Source organism: Falco naumanni, chromosome 7 (genome assembly GCF_017639655.2).
Source record: "Falco naumanni isolate bFalNau1 chromosome 7, bFalNau1.pat, whole genome shotgun sequence".
Taxonomy (NCBI): domain Eukaryota; kingdom Metazoa; phylum Chordata; class Aves; order Falconiformes; family Falconidae; genus Falco; species Falco naumanni.
The window spans coordinates 27702159-27723529 of record NC_054060.1 but is presented as its reverse complement, the minus strand read 5'-3'; the positions used below and the strand labels follow the sequence as shown (position 1 = coordinate 27723529).

General features: G+C 42.3%; 1 protein-coding gene across 1 annotated transcript in view; it reads right to left on the bottom strand.

Moving 5' to 3' along the window:
- Positions 1 to 1315: 1315 nt before the first annotated feature.
- Positions 1316 to 21371, bottom strand: part of KIF26A (kinesin family member 26A) — a 102606-nt gene continuing 82550 nt past the window's right edge. The window contains exons 6-15 of the mRNA XM_040601816.1: positions 18642 to 18851; positions 16553 to 16646; positions 15814 to 16076; positions 15377 to 15560; positions 14919 to 15078; positions 13081 to 13243; positions 9135 to 12525; positions 4362 to 4552; positions 3323 to 3473; positions 1316 to 2781 (exon numbers count right to left, since the gene is read on the bottom strand). Coding sequence (XP_040457750.1) covers positions 2606 to 2781; positions 3323 to 3473; positions 4362 to 4552; positions 9135 to 12525; positions 13081 to 13243; positions 14919 to 15078; positions 15377 to 15560; positions 15814 to 16076; positions 16553 to 16646; positions 18642 to 18851 — 4983 coding nt within the window. The 3' untranslated portion in view covers positions 1316 to 2605. The remainder of the gene's footprint in view (positions 2782 to 3322; positions 3474 to 4361; positions 4553 to 9134; positions 12526 to 13080; positions 13244 to 14918; positions 15079 to 15376; positions 15561 to 15813; positions 16077 to 16552; positions 16647 to 18641; positions 18852 to 21371) is intronic.

The following is a 21371-nucleotide window of genomic DNA, read 5'->3' as shown; positions in this document are numbered from 1 at the left end:
TCAGACTATTATAATTCTGCTAAAGCAGGGGAGAAACAATGAAGACCTCTGAGGAACGGATGAAGTGGCCAACAAATACAGGAAACAAAACTTCTTGTGTCCATTGAAGAGGGGGTTACAGGCTACCTTGAAAAGACTGTGAGCCCAGCCCTGCCATGTCCAGGGCTCAAAGACTACCACAGGTCAACGCGTCTTGCAGCAGCACCATCAAGATGCGCATCTCCAGAGGACAGTGTAATGGCACCAGCACAAAACCTAAAACCACAGTGCAGGGCTCCCCATGGCTATATTCTCCTCTGGCCTCTCATTTGGAGGCTTTTCCCTTAGCTAAGAAATACTTGTCCTCAGCATGCTGCTGCCTTTTTATTTTGGTTGTATTTATCTGTTCCTTGGTCTGAAAAAAACCCACAATGTATTGAATTGCTACATGGTTTTGATTTCATCTTTGGAAGAACTGTGACTTTCTGCACACACACAGAAAGTAAATATAGCAGGAATTTACAACTTAATAAACACATCTGGTATTCCAGGATATTAGCAAGGGGATCCTCTAGCAATTCTAGATGCCACATTCCCCTGCATACAACCTAACACAGTGCCAAATGTCAGTAAGCAAACACACTGCACCCTTTTCCAGGCATAAATCACAGAGAGGTAGGTAAAAGCGGGAGGAAAGAATTCACACCACTCTCACAGGCTGCTCCTGAGGGTTGGAGCTTGGTGCTTAGCTGCCATGCTGTTAGGTCTATGTAAGGAGAGAAAAAGAGGGAGGGGAAAATGTTACATATTACAGGTCATTTGGCCAAATAGCTGGAAAATACTCAAGATGTATCATCAGAATCACCAGCTTTACATTCAACGTGTCTGGAGTTACTCCAGCCAGCATCGATGGGAGATGAGGACTAGGCACCGCTGCTGTCTGACCCGAGAGCAAACGCACCAGCGTCAGACAAATGTAGTCATTTGCTATGATGGACCTACAGGGACCAGGGCTTTAGTTCCTGAAGTTTTCTTGTGTTTTTAGACCCATTTTTAATTGCTTTGTCTCATCAGGGAGAACAAGTATGTAAGCCGCAGGTCTTTGTTCTGTAAACTATGAAGTGCCAAGAGAATATAAGTATTATCATTGCTATTTATTTTACCCTTTGGTATTTTGTCTCTCTTTCCCGATTAGTTTATAATGACTAATATCAAAACTGTTCCCAGTTATATCTCTTGGGCAAAGAGATAATATAATATGACATTTAATACAGTGTACCATAGGCGTCTTCTCTCTTCCAAACATTAAAGTCGCATACATAGCAAGAAGCAATCATAACAATAGATGTATCTTTTATTCACAGATAAAAACTGAAGCAAGCTGTTATAATACATATTTGTACAAAGGATTTGAAAAAACCATAAAAAGGAAGATGATTAGAAAATATGATTCGTTATGAAATGTGGTATTACATACACTATTAAACCTTTTCAAAAGTATTTGTTTGGCAACAGTTTATCAATAGTTTCCACACTTAAGTGGCCTCCTTCAAAAAAGCACAAATCTCATGCAGCATGTATAAACTTGATCCTGAGGGTTTGCCTTCCTTAGAAAAACTGTAAAAAGATATACTATTTGTCTTAAAAGTTCAAAATGCAAATGCTATATTTATAGTTAAAACTATATAAAAATATGGACCTAACTTAACATTTACAAAAACTTTTTGTTCCTTTTTTTTGTTTTATGGTTTTGGTAATAAACATAATTCTCAATTCCTGCAGTCAGAGAAGAAAAAAGAAAACCAAAACAAACCACAGTGCCCTTTGTAGAATTCCTCACATTAAGTCTACGACTCCAAAAAGACCAGGTCCGTGATAAGTGAGGTTAGTAACCAAGGAAGTAGGTAAGCAGTTAATATATATCTATATAAGTATATATAAAATGGAAAACAAACATTTATTTTGATCTGAAAAAGTAATAATACAAAACCTGAAGGTAAAACAATCATCTCAAAATGCCATAATGCACCTTTTCAATAGATAAATGTTCATAAAAATATCTTGAACCCTAACCAAGAAAACAATTATAATACAATTTTAATTCTGCTACATAAAACAGCTTTTCTGTGAAACAAGAAGGCAAGTTCAGGTATGAAAACATAATTTACTTATTGCTTTTGCTACAATGTTGTTTGTTTTTTTACATATAGTCATAAATACACTATACAGTATAAAATATTTCGTAGGAATACATTTTGTGGTCTGCTTAGGTTTGCTGGCTTTAATTCTAGCACCAAATACAAAAATGAAAATCAAATGAACTTTAAAGGCACTTCCATTGTATGTTTGTTTGTTAATTAACATCTTGGTTTGTAGTACATTTCTTTGCTTCCCTCTGGTAGAAGCAATACTTGATCCTACTTTTATCTTTGTACAGTTCAGGTCACGTTGAGGCACCACATGATTTATGAACATTCCCATCCCTCAGCTGTTTCTTTCTCTTAACAACATTCACTGTTGCTTTTTAGTCTTCACCTTTCCTCCTTCACTTCCCAGCTACTTTATCTCTTCACTTCATGTCAGACGATCCAGCTTCACTTCCTTCAGTCCCTTGGAAAACCTCCCTTCAGACCTCCACTTCCCTTACTCCATCTTGCGCATCTGTTATTCCAATATCAAAACACGTCACTATCATGATATGTGACTTGCACAGATTAACACACTGCTCCAGTTCCTCTGTCACTTGTTCCAGTGCCTCCAGGTACTCCTGTGACTCCTTATCGAGATCAGGATCCACTTCAACTGTCAGACAAAAAAATTAGTGAATAAGAGAAACAGCTTGTAGCAAAACATTATTCTATCACAAGGTAGCCAATAATGTAGAGTACAATTCCATTTCTCTTAAACTAAGAAAATTTTTTCACTTTGTTCAGTAGATGCAAAACTCTACCCTGAGGCTCCAGTTAAGCACAAGCACTCAGTCTGCAAACAAGCCTCATGCCTCAGTTTCCCAGCTGTAACAATTCTTATGAAACATTTTTCTTTGGAAAGAAGGATAATAAAAAGTTATATAAATATTTAACATTAACAAGTATCACAGCAAGTGTTTGCACTGTTTTGATGTTCTCTTCTGGTTGGTTTGGAGGCCTTTTTTTGTTCACTTCCCACACTACTCAGCACTGAGCAAATCCCATATCACAGAAATATGAATGGAGTCATAGAGTATTTTAGGGCTCAGTTCAGCACAGTATCTTAGCAAGTGCTTAACTTTTCCAGTAGGACGGCTCACGCGCTGAAAATTGGTTACATGCTGATCACACTGCTGCTTTTACAAAATACTTACAGTCTTCTTTCCACTTATTTGGATCCATCATCAGCCTGCACTTTGTCTCTTCCAACTCTTCCTTCAAAAACTCATGTTTTGCCTTTACTTCTCTGATTCGCTGCTGGCGCCTTTCTAGTATCTTCAGCTTGGTATGGAAATACATCAGACCCTTTTAAGACACAGAATGACCATTTCAGGAATTAGCCTGTTATGAGATGACCTCCAACAGTTTGACACACATTGCTCCCAGCTCATTGCTCAGAGTTAGAAGGTGGGTTGTTTTGTTTGGTTACTGGGTTGGTGGTTTTGGGGGGTTTGAGGTTTTGTAGGGTTTGGTTTTTTTTAAATTGAAGTTTACATTAATGGATTCTAATCTAGAGAAACAGCATGCTACATCACTTGAGCATTTGTTGCACTTCTCTGAATTAGCAAACATCTCTTAATACATTCTGAAGTTACTACTGTTTGTAAAGGAACTTTTTTCCAGCAGTACAAATGACGAACACAGCCCAATAATAACATTAGAATTATATTTAATCCAAAAACATATGAATTCTTATTTTCTAAAAAGCATTCCTACCTTTTCAACATCCTGGAAAGGCTATTATGAAAGAAATGGGAAAAAGGCATCAGAAGAACATAGAATTCTGGTCTCCAAAATAGAATTAGCTGAAGTGTTTTCCAATTACAAGTAAATTAAACTCAGTGTATCCCTGATTGAATAGAATCCAGTCATTTACATAAAGAGTTAATGACTCTATGGTTGTGGGAGCCTGTAAGGCTTCCTCAGCCAGGCTAAGATTATAAAGTCTTCTCATAATGTATTCATTGGTAACTTCCATTTACACCATCAGTCATGTTAGACACAATTAATTTTAGACAGTAATCATTTTCATTTTCTGTGTTAAGGGTACCCCAACATACGAATTGTAAAATTAATAATTATAGTGTTTTAATTGCAATCAATTTCCTGAACACCATTTCGGCATTCAAGCAAGGACTCTGACTGTATACTGTAATTTAAGTTGTCTACAGTTGTTGTAAAATATGTGCTGACCTCAGTTTCCTCTTGTCTGTGTCGCTGTAATCGTTCCACATCATCAATCTCATAAACTTTAATTTCAAATGGCTCTTTTAAAGTGCCTGGCAAAGGTGGCAGATCAACCCACTGGCCAGTGACACTGGGTTTTCTTCCTAGGGAGGCAGCATCTGGCAACGGAGCAGGAATCAGTCTGCGACGCTGAAGACCTAAGATATAGAAGACAAGTGTTCCTTGAACTCTAAGAGACTAACAAACTGCAGAACGTACTGCAGTGAATTAAAGATATAGGTTATCAGGATACTTAGGAAGAAATGCTTTCCTTGATCTTTTCCTTTTAGTAAAATACCCTCAGGCTGCTAATTGAGTTACTGCCTTGGCAATGTATGTTTCACTTGGTTCATGGATGGAAGTAACAGCAGGTCCTCTCCTAAAGCAGATGTCTGAGCATCAGTTCTTTATTCTCTCCTTGGAAAAATATTTTGCCTGGATTAATTTTTCTTTAGTGGGCCATAACGGTATTCATTATTTTGCAATGCCAATGAGATAGTAAGTAATTTCAAACCAATACCGATAATGGCATACGAATCTGGAAATCTGCTCCTCCAGTTAAAGCCAAACAAGGCTAAGATCCCTCTCATTGTATTACCTCTTTGTGAAGAGCAAACAGTTCCTTCCAGAACCTCTAGCAATGCTTTAAGATGCTAAATACCAGCAGTTTTCAATGACAGTGGGACTGGGAGGTGTTCAGAAGGCAGCAACCAACCAAGCTGCAACTTGAGCCACCTCTAATGTCGAGGTCTATCACCCACCCATTTGCACCAGCACTCAGAAGCATGACAAAACTCACCAATTCCTCAACAGGAGGGCTCCCACATTTACAAATACACACCATACTGCCACCTCGATGCATCTCCTAGGACTCAAGTTTCATGAAGCAGAGGCTGACTTACGTCCTTCAAAAATGCTGGTACTTGTGTACCCAAGAGTTGGCACTTTGGTGTCCAGCATTTTTTTGCAATTGTAAGCCTCTCTTCATTCTCCAAAAGGCTGACCTTTACACTACATGTGTCAAGGATGAATACGTGCACGGAGCTAGTCAGGCAATGTTAATAAGGCTGCAGTCTAATTCCTAAGCAAATAGGAGGGCTAAAGGCCACCAGAAACAAGCTGAAATGTCACATAGTAGCAGCAAGTATAAGCAGCTTTTGGGTGACTGGTGACAATAAACGTAGTGCCTGATTTCCTCCTCTGAAAACCAACTCTGAAGTACAGAGTCTTACTTCTTCTGGTCTTCTTACAAAAGGGAGCACATCTAACAAACAGACAAGACAGGGCTGCCAAAATAACTTCTGGGATGAAACCTGTACAGAAAAGTTAAGTGCAAGTTAAGGCTGTCAGGTAAGCCCTGTCACAAACTTCAAAATGAAATGGAGACAAATTCCCAGCAGGTACCCCCCAAAGCAACACACCTCTATAAATACCTGAAGAGTTATATGCTTTACACATTCTTAAAAAAAAAAAACTTCCCTAATTCCTAAATGCATCCTTGCTAATTTCTAAGTAACAAGAACAATCACAATGGAATGTTTTGGAAAGAGGAAGACTTGATTCTACTTCTACAATACTTGTTCATCATTCTCACAATCCCAGCTCATTTAGCCTGAATCACCACTATAGCCTTGCTTGCTGAAATCACCTGCTGCAACTGATCCTGTAACCACATCGATGAACAGAATCCCTCCCAAGAGGACAACAAACAGATGCAGTCAAACACATATACTAAGCACACAAACTTCATACCCTTCCGGTGTAGCAGCCAGGATCAACATTTCTCCAAAGATAAATTTAAAGGATAAGGGAACAAGGTTTCCAGTGACATATACAGGAGTAGAATCTGTCATAAATCCAGGGACTGCATGATTCCAACATAGTTTGAAGCAACATAAGCTACTCCGAGAATTTCTAACACTTATGCAAAGATTACAATATATTTTAAACCAATAATGGGTCTGCACTACACATTTCTTTTAAGAAGTTTTGACATTTGACACTGTCCCACATGACATCCTTGCCTCTAATCTGGAGAGACATGGGTCTGACAGATGGACCACTCAGTGGATAAGGAATTAGCTAGGTGGTCACACAAAGAGTTGCAGTCAATGGCTCGATGTCCAAGTGGAGACCAGTGACGAGTGGTGTTCCTCAGGGGTCTGTAATGGGACCAGTGCTGTTTAACATCTTTGTCGGCAACATGGACAGTGGGATTGAGTGCACCCTCAGCAAGTTTGCTGATGACACCAAGCTGTGTGGTGCCATTGACACTCTGGAGGGAAGGGATGCAATCCAGAGGGACCTTGACAGGCTCGAGAGGTGGGCCTGTGTGAATCTTATGAAGTTCAACAAGACCAAGTGCAAGGTCCTGCACCCAAGTCAGGGCAATCCCAAGAACAAATACAGGCTGGGAAAAGAATGGATTGAGAGCAGCCTGGAGGAGAAAGACTTGGGGGTGTTGGTGGTCAAGCAGCTCAACATGACCCAGCAATACATTCTTGCAGCCCAGAAAGCCAACCACATCCTGGGCTGCATCAAAAAAGGTGTGCCAAGCTCAAGAGAAGTGATTATCTCCCTGTACTCCACTCTTAGAAGAGCCCACTTGAGTACTGCATTCAGCTCTGGGGCCCCCAGCATGAGAAGGACATGGACCTGTTGAAGCAAGTCCAGAGAAGGGCCATGAGGATGGTCAGAGGGCTGAAGCACCTCTCCTATGAAGACAGGTTGACATAATTGGGGTTGTTCAGCCTGGAGAAGCGAAAGCTCTGAGGAGACCTCACAGCAGCCTTCCAGTACCTAAAGAGGGCCTACAAGAAAGCTGGAGAGGGACTTTTTACAAGGGCATGTGATAGGACGAGTAGGAATGGCTCTAAGATGAAAGAAAGTCAATTTACGTTAGATATTAGGAAGAATTTTTTTACTTTGAGACACTGGAACAGGTTAACCAGAGAACTTGTGGATGCCCCATCCCTGGCAGTGCTCAAGGCCAGGCTGGATGGGGCTTTGAGCAACCTGGTCTAGTGGAAAGTGTCCCTGCCCATGGAAGGGGGTTGGAGCTAGGTGATCTTCAAGGTCCCTTCCAACCCAAACCGTTCTATGATTCTATGAAATATTTCATGAACTTCCTAAGAAACCTCATTTCATGTATAACACACACTGTCTTGAAGTCTACAGCACTCCAAAAAAGTAATACATAATTTACTGATATACTGCAATTTAAATTGGAAAAAGAAATAGTTTGTCATTTTTAAAGACTTTATAAGCATTTCCTGGGGTAAAAACAAATACAAATCCATCAGTGGGTAATGCCTTCTCAACATGTGTGCAACTTAAACAGCCGTTAATATTGATTTGTAGGAAAGGTTTAAGAGGTTGATAATGCTATAGAAAGAAGTGCAGTAAATGCTGCACTAAGTTTCCAAAATGATTTATCACTAGCTGAAGAAACTCAGTTGCTTTGACCAGAAAGCACCACGAGATCACCAGTTTCACTCATTTTGTTTTACTGCCAGAATTGAGCATCACAAGTGTCTATAGGGACTGCAGTAATTACTGCTTTCTAACCAAAAGCTCGGATTCAGCGCATTGCTGATATTAGTTCCTACTATGTTCCCGTCAATACGCTTAGGTTGCTGAATGAGGCTGCTGGTCATTAGCTACGTGACACTGATTGCCACTGATGCTTTATGATACTACAGGACTGCACCTAGATCAGTAAAAATGAATACGGTAACAGAAGTCATATGAGCCTGACTTTGAAGGTGGCTACAACTAGCAGCACTTACATGAGCACCGCCTGCAAGAGCAATAAGGAAAGGCACCAGAGAGCAGGGAAGGGGACCTGGCTCCTGTACGCCCATCTCTACAGAGCGTGGTCAGACATGCCTGCCCTGGCGCAGTATGTGAGCCAGAGCCGCCTCTTCTGAGCAGCTCCCACAGTCAGTCTCCTACTGCTTATAGTAGCCACATGTACACGCCAAGATGTCTTTATAACAGCACTATTACATGCAATACAATAATTTTACAATTAGCTGGCAGCATTAACATAGGAGTCACTGTATCTTACGTACACATCCTGCTGCTCTGCCCCTAAGCCTTATTTTTGGGTAATACAACGCACATTCAGCAATCCTCGTTACTTCACAAATACTCTTCTACCTTCCAGGCCCATTCCCTTGTTTCCAAACTACAGTCCCAGCCCATCTCACTGAAATTCCCTCATAGCTGCCTGGCAGCAGAGCTTCTCCTGTCCTCACTGCCCTTCTCTCACTCATCTTCCCTGACACTCACTTGATCCTCACAAAAACTCATCAGTGCCCACCCTGGACTCTCACTCTTCCCAACCCACCCATAACACCTACTTTGGGCCACACTGGTGCTGCGCCCACTGCTGACCCTGCTGAGGGAGGATGGAACAGCTCCCACCTGCCGGTGGCCATCCGCCATCTCCTCCTTCACAGGGAGGCTGTTGGTGCCCCAGGGCACCCAGCGCCTCTCCTGCCCTCTCTGCTGCAGCATCTGTGTCGCACCTGCACCTTTGAAGTAAAATAAATAACAAGTAGCTGCTGTCGCAGCAATACATGTGCACACACAAATGCATGCCCCCAGTCGACCTCCATGGTTTGAGCCTCCCCAAAACTTCCCCTCCCTCTGTCACAGACGCCGTGAAAACCCCCATCCTCAGGGACACAGTGGAGCACCAGTGACCACCTGGCCACCTTCCCCTTCATTTCTTACCTGTTGATCGTTTCTTGGGGGACTTGAGGCTCCTCATCCGGCCCGGAGACGACATCCCGCTTTCGCTCATGGAGTCATGTGCCGAAGAGGCACTGCCAGTGGCCTCGCTGTCCCGAATCATGCTCTCATAGCCGCTGCTGCCACCGCTGTGGTAAAACAGAGCCGTTCTCCCCATGGCTGGTGGCAGCTCCCCACTTAGGACACTGCTGTTGTCGCTGCCATGCCCACTGCTGTACCGCTGAGGCCGCCGGGGTGCCGTTATCTTGCTGTATGGAGACGGCAGCACTGGGATCTGTGACTTCTCATCACTGAGGTTAATGCCACTGTCGTTGCCGCTGTCAGAGTCGGTGGAGCCTCGGAAGTTGCCCACCTTGGCAGAGCCCCCTGACACCAGCTCATTCACACGGCTGTTGGCTGCCCTCATGGCCTGCTTGGTTCCCATGATGGTCCCTCGGCCGGGCTTGCCGCTGACGGGCTGCACGGAGCGGGGGGCCACCTTCCCACCAGGGGCCACACCAGAGCCCTTCCCCACAGGCTGTGCCAGGGACTTCACAGAGGAACTAAGAGACTTTGACCCACTGGTGGAGAGGCCCCGGGTTTTATTCCCATTTGCTTGCACCTTCTGGTTAGCTGTAGGTTTTGCCTGGCTGTTTTTAACAGGCGCAGGGGCAGTGAAGGGTGGTGGTAAACCCACACTGGAGACAACAGGAGGGACCCCCAGCCTGGGGACAGAGCGCCCTGCCCGGCTGTTGCTGGTGCTCCCGTTCTCCCTCGCCATGCTAGCTTTGGATCCAACCGATGTCAGGCTGTCGCACCTCTCCAGGGACATGTGGCTCCCATAACGGTGCACAGCTTCGCTCTTTGATGCTTTCACCTTCAAGCTGGACGTCATCTTGGGCAAAGAGTGGTCGCCCTTCAAGTTCATTTTGCTGCTGGCACTTTCGCTGAAGTAAGACCCAGCTTTCAACCGCAAATCTGCTTCGTCTTCAGCCTTTGGTGTGGCAGCTCTGGCAAAGTCCAGGCCAGAGGCTTTTCCCCCACCATTACCCAGACCAACAGGTTTCTGCTCCAGGCTCGATTTGCGTACGGGAGGTGTTGGAGGTGTTGGCCCGCCTGGCCTGGGCAGCATGGCTGACTTCTGTGGTGTAGTCTTCTTTCCCAGTGATGATTTCAAGCTGCCAGTGGCTAAGGGAACATCTGAATTCCCTCGGGTCACAGACTCCAATAAAGTACTGCTAGCATGCGACACTGGCATCACTCCCAGAGTGGTGGCTCCTCTCTTCAGCTGTGGCATCTTCATCGTAACTTCTGACTTCTTTGCAGCTCCACTAGAGGATTTGCAGGCCATTTCACAACCATCCACAATTCTCTGCGAACAGGCAAGCATAGTCTGCGACTTCGTTGGCCTGGATGCTGTGCCAAAACACTGGGCAGATTTTCCTGACTGCTTCTCAGTACCAAACACGTGAGATTTTGGAGACAGCAGTGAGTCTGCAGGTTTTGCTTCTACCTGATAATCGGTGCGCAACAGCCAGGGATCTTCAAATATACCATGTGGATTCTGCAGCTCTTTATAGCTGAGGACAGTATTATTGTTGATTGGAGACGAGGTAGTTTTTGTTTTCCTAGGAAGACTAGAATGTATTGTTTCTATCACAGGCATATCACGAGAATTACTAAATTTTATTTTTACGGGCTGATCAGTGACACAAAAAGCACTTTTTATCTGAGACGCTTTGGTAGTTTCAGAGGTTTGAGGGCTTTTGATGATGCCTGAGGACAGCTTGCTGGAACTCAAGCTCTCACTCTCCAGTTCAGAGAAGCAAAACCCACTGTCATTCAGAGCGCTTTTCAGGGGGACAGATAAATGAGATGAATCCAAGTTGAAGGGTTCCTCAGACTTATTACAGCTGTAAGATGACTGTGCGACAAAACTGTCACTAGACCGGGCTCCATCACTTTCAATTGTACAGATGCTGACTTCACTAAGCCATGAACTGATGGAGGAACGTCTGCTGCTGGTAAAGGGATCCTTAACAAAGGGCACAACAATATCAATATTTACACCAGCAGAAGTCTCCTGTGAGGTATAAGCATCAAACTCATCATTTATGCTGCTGATAATACTGACTGGCCTCGAACCCGACGCAAGGGCCTGAAGGGAGCAGTCGCTGTTAAAGCTAATGATACTGGAAGGCCTTCCGTTATCCATAATCCCACTAATGGATAGTTCTTCCACCACAGTGAAAACAAGTTCATCCTCTCCATTCAGCTCAACAGGCTGCTGCAGAGTCACCGTGGTGGTTAGTATGTCCCGATCAAAGCATTTCCCTCTAAACGCTGACCTGAAGCTGTGTACCTCTATCGCACCTGACTGATTCTGGGCGTTACTACCAACCAAGAATGTGCTTCCTACAGGGTTTTGCTCAGCTTTGTTTCCCATCTGTTTGCTCATTCCCACAGGAGGAGTCCGAACTGCATTGCTATTTGCATGGCTATTGTCCAGCTCCAAATTCTCAGCTTTGGAGCTTGGCACGTGCTCTTTCTGCTGTGGAGGTGGAGGTGCTGGGCTTGGCAAAGGTTTCTTGATGTACAAGGACTTTTCCTTAATGAAACATTCAGCTGTGGCCTTATTCTGCTCTGGATTCCTTGAAGGGCTACACCTTGAGGATTGCAGGGAATCAGTGATTGTCTCTCTCTCTCCCTCCAGTGCTGAGTCTATTATCCTGTTGTCAGCTCTGCTCTGCGGCTTGGAAAGCTCTGTTTTCAAGTGAGGTGTGCTCTTTTCATGACAATTGCCATTGCCACCCCTTGGGGCAACAGCCTGGAAGGGAAGGTTATGTCCTTTTTTGGGAGATGCAGTTTCTTGTGGTTTCTTAAATCCTCCAGAAGGAGAAGATATTTTTTCCTTTATCAGCTTACACTGTGCATTTTCTGTACCTCCAGGGACTGGACTACAATTGGACACAACAGATATTTCTCCACAAGCAAATTTGATGGGTTCCTCACTTCCATCAATGCACTCTAACCTTTCTTGCAATTCAGCAAAAGTGTTGCATTTAAAATGGTCCTTGTCAGAACTCCTGCCAATAGCAGAATTGTCTTTACTTCTCTTCTTGTTTAGGGATGGGATTATGGGAACAAACTCTGGAGGACCTTCATTATCTGTCAATTCCCTGTCAGACAAAGCTGCACCATTGGGACCAACATAGATGACAGTATCACAAGACTGTTCACTGCTGGAGGAATAATCAGGATCACTAGATATACTCAGGACAGGAAGGTCAGGGTCAAGGGCAACAGTTCGTGGGTGGAATGGTCGCAAGTGGGGCGGCCTTCGGACATGTCCTTCTTCACATGAACTCTCTCCTCCAGATGAGCTGGATGCATACTGCAAATGATCAATAAGGGAAAATTTGTTGTTATTATTAATTTATATATATATGCACGTATAATTGACTAAAAGGTGAGGTTCACTATATACTCTGTGCTTTGTGTGCACTATCACAACTACATCTAGTGGAAAAATGTTAAAAGCATGAATTAAAATAACAAGGTCATGCTACATAGATTTTACTGTATTATGAGTAATATAACAACCACAGCTTTTCAGATAATTTCCATTAAATATTATGTACTGTCTTTCTCCTCAACAGTTTTCTGTCCCTTATTTATTGGTTTTTAATTAATACAAATAGGAGCTTTTGAGATAGTTCCACATATAAGCGAAGAAAGAATACGCATTTGGAACAAAAAGAAGGGAATTTCAGGATTAAGGATTGGGGGCGGGATGATGGCTCAGTGCCAAGCCATTTGTCAGTTCCTCTCCTGAGCTTTTATGCATTTTCTATTACTTCTTACTGCCGAGAAATCCCATGTTCCCCCACCGAGAGGTTAGGAAAACTCATTTTCAAATGAATTAATTTCTGCTTGTTTGTGAACTAACCTTGGATTTCTTCTTTCTCATTCGGTGGATTCGTGATGCAAGCTGAACGGTGGTGAGGGTTTCTGCATAATTGGCTGGGGAATCAGAAATATGTGCAATCATAGTAGTTCTGCAGTTGATGTTCCCAAGTGATTCCCTCAACAGCATTGTCAACTTGTTGTCCCTGTGTAACAAATAAAAACACTAGGATGGTTTAAAGAAATCACAATCTTTTTTCAAGATTTTTACACCACAAGCCATGCTTTCACACTCCTAGGATATATGCATGTGCAGTACATGCAGATAAGAAATATGCTTCTATTATTTGACCACACTTAAAATGTGTCTAAATGTACACATACAAAGATAGCAATATTTTAATTATTTACTTGCCTGTGTATTTGCAGTATAAGTAATTTTATTTGCTACTTAGACAATTGTAAAACAATTGATTGATAACTAGTTTAGTTATCTCGTGTTTAGCTCGTATTATCCAAAAAGCTCATGAGTGCTGTATTTTTAGCTGAGCAGACTTAGTACCCGGATAGATAAGCTCTGTGCAAACAGTTTTGATAATAACAAAAAAATAAGTCAACAGAAAAGGTAAGAAATCGCTAAACAAATATAACAATGTTAGATAGCAGAACTATATTACCAATGCCACTGCAACTAACCTAGTTTCCATTCTGCCTGCTGTGCTCTGCTCTGACATAGCAAATGGGAAGCAGAATTGCTCTCTGAAGGCTTCCCTGGTGATGTGCATCCTCTGCCATGAGCAGCAAAGCTGACAAGACAGGTGACATTTTGTTCTCCACTGGTCTCCAAGAAATCTTTCTATAGGACTCCTTGGAGGCTGCTTCCTATCACCCCCCTGAGCTGGCCCAACGTGGGAACTACCATCATTGTCTACTCACTAAACTATGGTAGGCAACAAGGTTGAGCATATGCCTTCCCCTGTTTTAACCCATCCATCCTCTACTCTATCCACAAACCTAGCCACTAGCCTAAGGAAATTATCTTTCTGCCTAATACAGAAAGAAAGAACACCTGTTTGAGATGCAGTGCTAGATAAATATGTGAAATGACATGATTGATAACAACAGCACAAAGTCATAATGCAGGAAGACAAGCAGCAATTAAATTTAAGGACTGAAGGCCAAGTTCAGGTAAAGGGTGTTTACAACGTGGCTGTTGTCTTTAAGCTGGGCTCCCCACAGATGTGTTTGACATAATATTATTGTCAAGTACACTCCACCAAGGGACATACTAAATGTTTGCTTCTTCTAAATAAGTGTGCAACATGGGGGTCTTCTTTTTTTAATTTAAAAGGTGTGTCATTCCGAAAGGCATACATAAATAACAAGCTTAGATGACCATACTTGAAAAACCCTGCAGTATTTTCCAAAATTTCAATACAACTTTTAAATTTGGAAAAGGAGAGAAAATCCTTTGAAATTTTGATGAAATTGTTTACTAATGTCCAGCTGGCTGAGATCAGTTTAAAAGAGGAGACAGAGGGAAAGAAAACATTTTGGCCATTTTCCTCTGCTTTTTTCAACAATCAAACTCTCCCCAGCATTTCACCCCACAAGTATATACCAATACGCATATAACTTTTGGCCATATAATTAAGAATTTCATGTTACTACGTGACATTTTAAAAGTTGTCTGCATGTATATATACATACAGACATGTAAATGAATTTGTAACGCAGAAGTGACCTTAAAAGAAGACAGACCCCCCTCTGACAGAACTTCCTTTAACTTCATCTTAAGTAAAGAGTAAATTGTTGATGTAATTCATTGCTAAGGTAACACCAGCCACAAATTTAAGACAGTGCAGACAATAATTCACTTACTTATATGGCACATGCTTAGCACCATTAATTAAGGCCAAAATTACATTGCCCAGGGCAGAGAGAGACAGACATAGAGAGCCTCCTCCATCTCGGCTCTTGCTCAGCACTTTTTCACAGCTCCCTAGATCAATGAGATGCAAACGGCTGCGTCCTCCAGACACTAAAACAAAAAGAGGGAAAACAGTTGTACATCACGTTCTTGCATGGACTCAAGCCAAATTTGGTATTCAAAATGTATTCAAATGAGGAAAATAATGAATACAGCATGGGATAATGACTAAATTAAATATTAATGGTAAGGAAAGCAGATATTAGCCACAGCAACCAAAGTTAAAGGTGACTCGACTGGCTTGAGGGTTCACTTCATTTTTTCTTTTAAAGTTTATTGAAAAGTATTGTTGAAACTAAACCAAACCCATGTAATTTAAAAATAAACAATATGGTAAGAAGATTCATACTTCCTCCTTTGCCACTCTTCTCCATGCGATACTGGTATATGTGAAGAGTAAAGAGCATATGTGAATTCCTCCTGTCTTCTTCCTCACATTCAGGTTTGCTGGTACTTCTGGCAGCAATTGCAGCATCAAGGAAAAAGGCAGCTTTCTCTGCTGTTGGGGCCCTTAGCTCACTTTGGTTTTGAAGCTTGAATACAAGCAAGAAAATTACTAATTAGAACAGGGGCAAATTTTTTTATTATTATTTTTTCTGAACTGGCTAAATCTCTAGGGCACTAAAAGAAACAAATATGTACACCATGGGAGAAGGGCTTATAAATTAAAAGTAATATTTTTTTTTTACTGTCTTAAAAGTTGTCGTAATTGTTGTCAGATAAAAGGAAATAAAAAGCAGAAGAAAGTCAGGCTCAGAAAAATCTATGTTGTGATATCCATTATACCTGGGTTCCACATATTGGATCTTCTCTCAGATATACCCCAGGAGACTGGCCGTCCTGAAGGCTGCCAGTGGCTACTTCAGCTAACAAATCCTTAAGGTTTTCATCTTTGCCACTGATCTCCACAGCAGATACTCTAATAGAGAAACGAGTCCCAGTTTTTTCTTTACGTTCATTGATTAATTTGAAGAGCCAAGAAATCGCACAGGGGATGATACCAAGGCTTTGCGTGGAATTATCTTTCCCAATCATAGTAAAAGATTTTCCTAGAATGAAAAGACAAACATGAACTTAATTTAATTTTCTTGTACAAGACAGTCTCTTCATATCACCACTGTACGTTACATGCAATGCCACGTGCTGCACAGATAATGGGAAAGAACATATGCAAAAATGCAAAGTATTTCATTATTAATCCATTACTATCTATTCAATTATTTTTGCAATTTTTGTAACTCAGACCCACAGCAAATTAATGTTAAAAACATCTCTGATCTTTTGATTTTCATCACAATGCACCTATATAAACTTGCTCTTCAATAAGCTAATCTGATGTTACGTTTTACCTTTTCAAATTAAAACTTACAATCACAGTGTAGAAATAAACCATGATAAGTTTGCAAAGCTAATTAAAAAGAAATTCTAATCTATTCATATACTCTAGGTTTATTGTTCCAGGAGCTGACAGCATGTAATTACCAGACTGACATAGTAATTAACTGTAACAAATTTGGGAGCTCACCAAGCTTGACATGACCAAAGCAAAATATGCAACCATCTGCACCATTCACAACAGACTGGATTACTTCTGCTACTGTTCCAGAGCATACCTCAGCCTGAAAGAAAGGTTGGAGACAAATGAGTAAAAGAGCATATACTGCTTCGGTTTTTACTATTCTTCTGTAATCAAATGAATGACTCAATATTTTTGAGGCACAATATTCTCCCCATTTTTATGGCATCATTCCTATTATTTTAGTAACTATGCTATCTTAAAAAACAATAAAATATTCTACTACAGCCTAAAATAGTTTTCAGTTCTATTAAACCAATTCTCTTGGAATATTGATTCTATGACTAATGTAGCAAACTGAATGCTATCCAGCCAGGCTTCCTGCTGGTATAATAGCTTAGCCAAGGCTATTCAGCAATAGTAGCAACTCCACAGAAATTAAGCTACTCAGGAGTGCTCACAGGAATTAAAAAGACATTCATATGGGAGAAAATGCATTAAGATCCCTGAATAAGACTTCATAGTATCCCATTTCGTTCTTCCAGGGGAAACATCATCATCAATGAAGAGAACTTGCTAAAATATTTAAGTGTACGAAAACCAGTTTATCCATGTCAGTGAAGGTTTCAAATATACAATAAGATGATCTATTAAGTATGGCATGTGGGGGCAGGGGAGAGGGTTGCTGTAAATATGTAACTAGAGCAAAATGCTAAGGCTCTGTTTGCAGCTGCATGGCAGCAAGCTTTCCTCCAGCAACAACGCCTGTGCAGAAGTGGCTGCGTTGGCCAACAGTCACCCAGAGCCACCACAAACAGGCCACCCAACAGGCCCACCACAAGGACCTGAAAGAGCTTATCCCAAACCAGGGGTCAACAACTTGGAGGACTGGTGCCAACAGCAGCAGAGAAGCAGACTGTGCACGGCCACCTTGCAGCAGGGCTGGCAACACAAGTAAGAAAAAGCCATTTCCAGTTCTGACCGAATGCTGAGCTCACTGTTGCACGTTTCTACACAAAGATGCCATTTAAGCTTGTGCAGGATCCTAAAAACAGCCTCCTGATGTGGTCACCGTTGCTTTAGATACTGACATATGGGGGGGGAGACTATTCTCGATTTGTAGTGCTTGGCTAGAACTTGGACCTAATAGATATTTTTGCATCTCTAGTTTGGGACCCAAAATATTAAACAAAATCCTAGAGGAAGATCTGAGGGTGGGATTCTGAATTAGATCTTGTCATGTTTTCTCAACATTAATATACCATTTTCACCTTGGATGTTTTGTGGTGTACTTCTCACCCTAATTTCTTTCAGCAGTTCAAACTCAAAGTAGTTCTTCGTATGCTACTGAATTTGTTCTTTTTAAAGCTGGTCTAGGATTATTTTTTTCTAAACCAAAGATTCTTCCCAGAAGGATTATCCATGAGTACAAACTCACTGAACATACCGCAGCCCACAGTCCTTTCAGATACTAGACACCTCGTTTCTGTATGAGATTTCATGTCTGGGGCTACTGCTGTACAAATACACCCTTTTTCAGGCCAAAAGAAAGGCATGCACCATCATCAGCACAACCATCAAGATAAAATAATCAGTCAAACACACAGCATAAACAAACTGGAAAAGGTGAGGAAAATAAAAAAGGTCCCTCACAGTTTCAGTACAGCAATCCCACAGGGTTAGCTGTATCTCTTCTCCTAACAGCAGCATTTAGTATAACATTAAGCACATGTTCATTTCCCATTTAAATCAGTGGGGAAGGCCCTTATTTCAGTGACATCAAATGGGTTAAAAACTAACCGGATGGAAAAGTGAAATTCAAATTGGCTGTGTGTCTTTCTCTAACAAGAGAAAATGCAGGAAGATAATTGAGTCTGCAAATCCATCTCCCCAGCTATTCCTTAATTTTACATCTCAACCAAACTGAAAATGTAAGAATTTGCCCACTTGTCTATTCATTACCATGTTTTTTTTTTTTTTCCAGGCATTAAGGCAACTCATTCAAATAAAATTCCCCAGAAACAGAAATAACTCTTCAGGCAACCAAATGCATTGGCCATGAGAAGACTCAGGAGAATTATGCAAGTGACTCCAGTACCTGCGAAGCATCCTGGGGGAAAACCGCATCGAAGGCAAACATCTTTGGGACAGCAACAACACCTCTTCTGTGACCTGCATTGGACGGCCCACTTGCCGCTGGATCGTAAAATGTGATTTGCTTTTTTCGCGGGTCCACCTTTAGGAAGGACATGGATTCAGATGTTTCATGTGCTCCTTGAGAGGGACAAATCCTTACCATCACTTTCACCTGCAAGAATTCAGAAGAAAGTGACAACTCGAGTTCCCAGCTACAGATAAATGCATGCAAAGAATTCCTCCCAAACACACTCCCCTTCCCATGACATGTTCATTTGTAATTTTTAGGTGTGTCAGAACAACCGTGGGACAAAACCAGAGCCAGATTTTCCAGCCTGATTTCCACCCTGGGGTCTTCACTGAATCAGCTTTTAAAGGTGCACTTCGTCCCTTCAGTTGACTGTGTTCCAGTTTTATCGTCTCAATTTATAAATGTCTGATCTGCAGGTATAATCCGCTGTAGGTGTAAAACCCCACCTAAAGAGAAAGAAATTCTAGTCTTCTACCTTTCAATTCTCAATGTGACTGAAAGCACAAGCCGACCCACTGTGAAAATCAGTCAGAGTAATGCAAGGCTCAGACAGCTAGTACATTCAAACTGAACTAAATCTAGAAACTTTCAATTCCTTGTTCACATTCTTCTAATAGAAAGGTGCTTCTCTTACACTTTCCCAGGCAGGCGCCTTTATGCTGTCATTGCTAGGCTCTTTGGTGGTTAGTTGCAGATTTAATGAGAAAGAAAGGGAGAAAAGCATGAAAAGAAACCACTCATGAAGTACCTTCCTGTAGCAGCATTGCAAATGCTGATTTCCTACACATGGCATTTTAAGACAGCATTTTTAGAAAGCTCGGATGTGTTGGCTGTGATTTCCAAAGCAGCTTATGGGAGCCAAGTCACCGGGTCTCACAAAGGTTCAGCAAAGGCTGCACACCTGTTCTTTCAAGCTTCCTGCAAATCATAGTCTGACTTCGAAAAACTGTTGAAATACAGCCTCACACCCACTTACGACCATTTATCCTTATGAAATGCTCCCAGGTCAGAACCAGGTTTTATACACCTCGCACTGAAATAAATGACTATTACAGGTGCAACTTCAACTCTGCACTGCCCAGCAGATCAAACCTAAGAGAAAAAGCAATGCTCAGCCAGAGCGACTTTCCACGGCCAGGATGAAATAGTTCAATAACAAGCTGAACAACAGTATTATCTCCTTATCCAACTACCAGGCAAATTTCACAGCACCAGTGTTAACCACCTAGTTTCACTGGGTGAAAAGTCTCCATGGCTGTAATATATCACAGCCAGCACTGCTGGAACAATTTACACCCATACTCCCCAGAGCACCCATCAGGAACTTCATCTTCTGGAATGCAACTACTAAACCACAAAACTACTACACCTTTTACAGCACTTGCACCTGATTTGGAAGGGAAGTGACAGATAGCAACCCCTCTGCTGCAAATCCACCAGGGGAACCCTCCAAACACAGAGCATGCAGTCACCTGCTGAGTCATCAGCACTTGGCACTGGTGGAGCTGCACCCCAAATCCTGTGTGCAGCTCTGGGCCCCTCACTACAAGAAAGACATTGAGGGGCTGGAGCGTGTCCAGAGATGGGCAGCAGAGCTGGGGGAGGGTCTGGAGCACAAGCCTTATGAGGAGTGGCTGAGGGAACTGGGGGGGTTTAGCCTGGAGAAAAGGAGGCTCGGCTGGGACCTTATTGCTCCCTACAACTACTTGACAGGAGGTTGTAGCGAGGTGGGGGTCGGTCTCTTCTCCCAAGTAGCAAGTGAGACAAGAGGAAACAGCCTGAAGCTACGCCAGGGGAGGTTTAGACTGGATATTAGGAAAAATTTCTCTACCAAAAGGACTGTCAAGCACAGGCTGCCCAGGGAAGTGGTAAAATCACCATCCCTGGAGGTATTGAAAAGCTGTGAAAATGCAGTGCTTAGGGACATGGTTTAGTGTTAGACCTGGCAGTGCTGGGTTAACAGTTGGACTTGATGATTTAAGGTCCTTTCCAACCTAAAAAATTCTATACTATGACTCAGGACCACCTCTAGCCCTGAGCGAGATATTGCATGGGGAAGCTGGGTTGGAAAGCATGCAGCTCTGATACAGAATGATTCCCCTTTTCAGTAACTTTGTGTTGCTAAATTTAACCTTAAATCTGCCAGAAAAAAATTTTACTCCTACTTACTATGTTCCAAGAACATTCTGTCATTAAAATAGCATGCATTTACTATGCTGACACATTCTTTGTGTCTTTAAAAAAAAAAAAAAAAAAGCACGCTTTGCAGTCAAGACTTCCCCATCACTCCTGTATCCAGAGGAGTAATGGCAAAGGAAGAACCAAAGCTGAAAAACTACTTCAGCAAAGCACAACATGGGAAATGCAGACAATGAACAGAGGCCAGAGCAGGCTGAGCCACTCTCTAGGACTGCCTTTCATACCAGAGAAGATGAAAAGGTGACGGCATACACACCTGCACCCAGTGGGTGCAACAAAATATAGTGCCCAAGTCAGGACGATCCACAGCAGATAGGTGGGTGCAGCAGTAAGCACCATGCTGAACCGTCCCTGCCTTTGTCAACAGGGGAGGGTGGGTAATTTGAAGATCTCATTTAGGTCCTCAACTGTTTCATTTTTCCAGCTCTTCCTTTCTATGGGGGCTAAGCTGCACACAGGCAT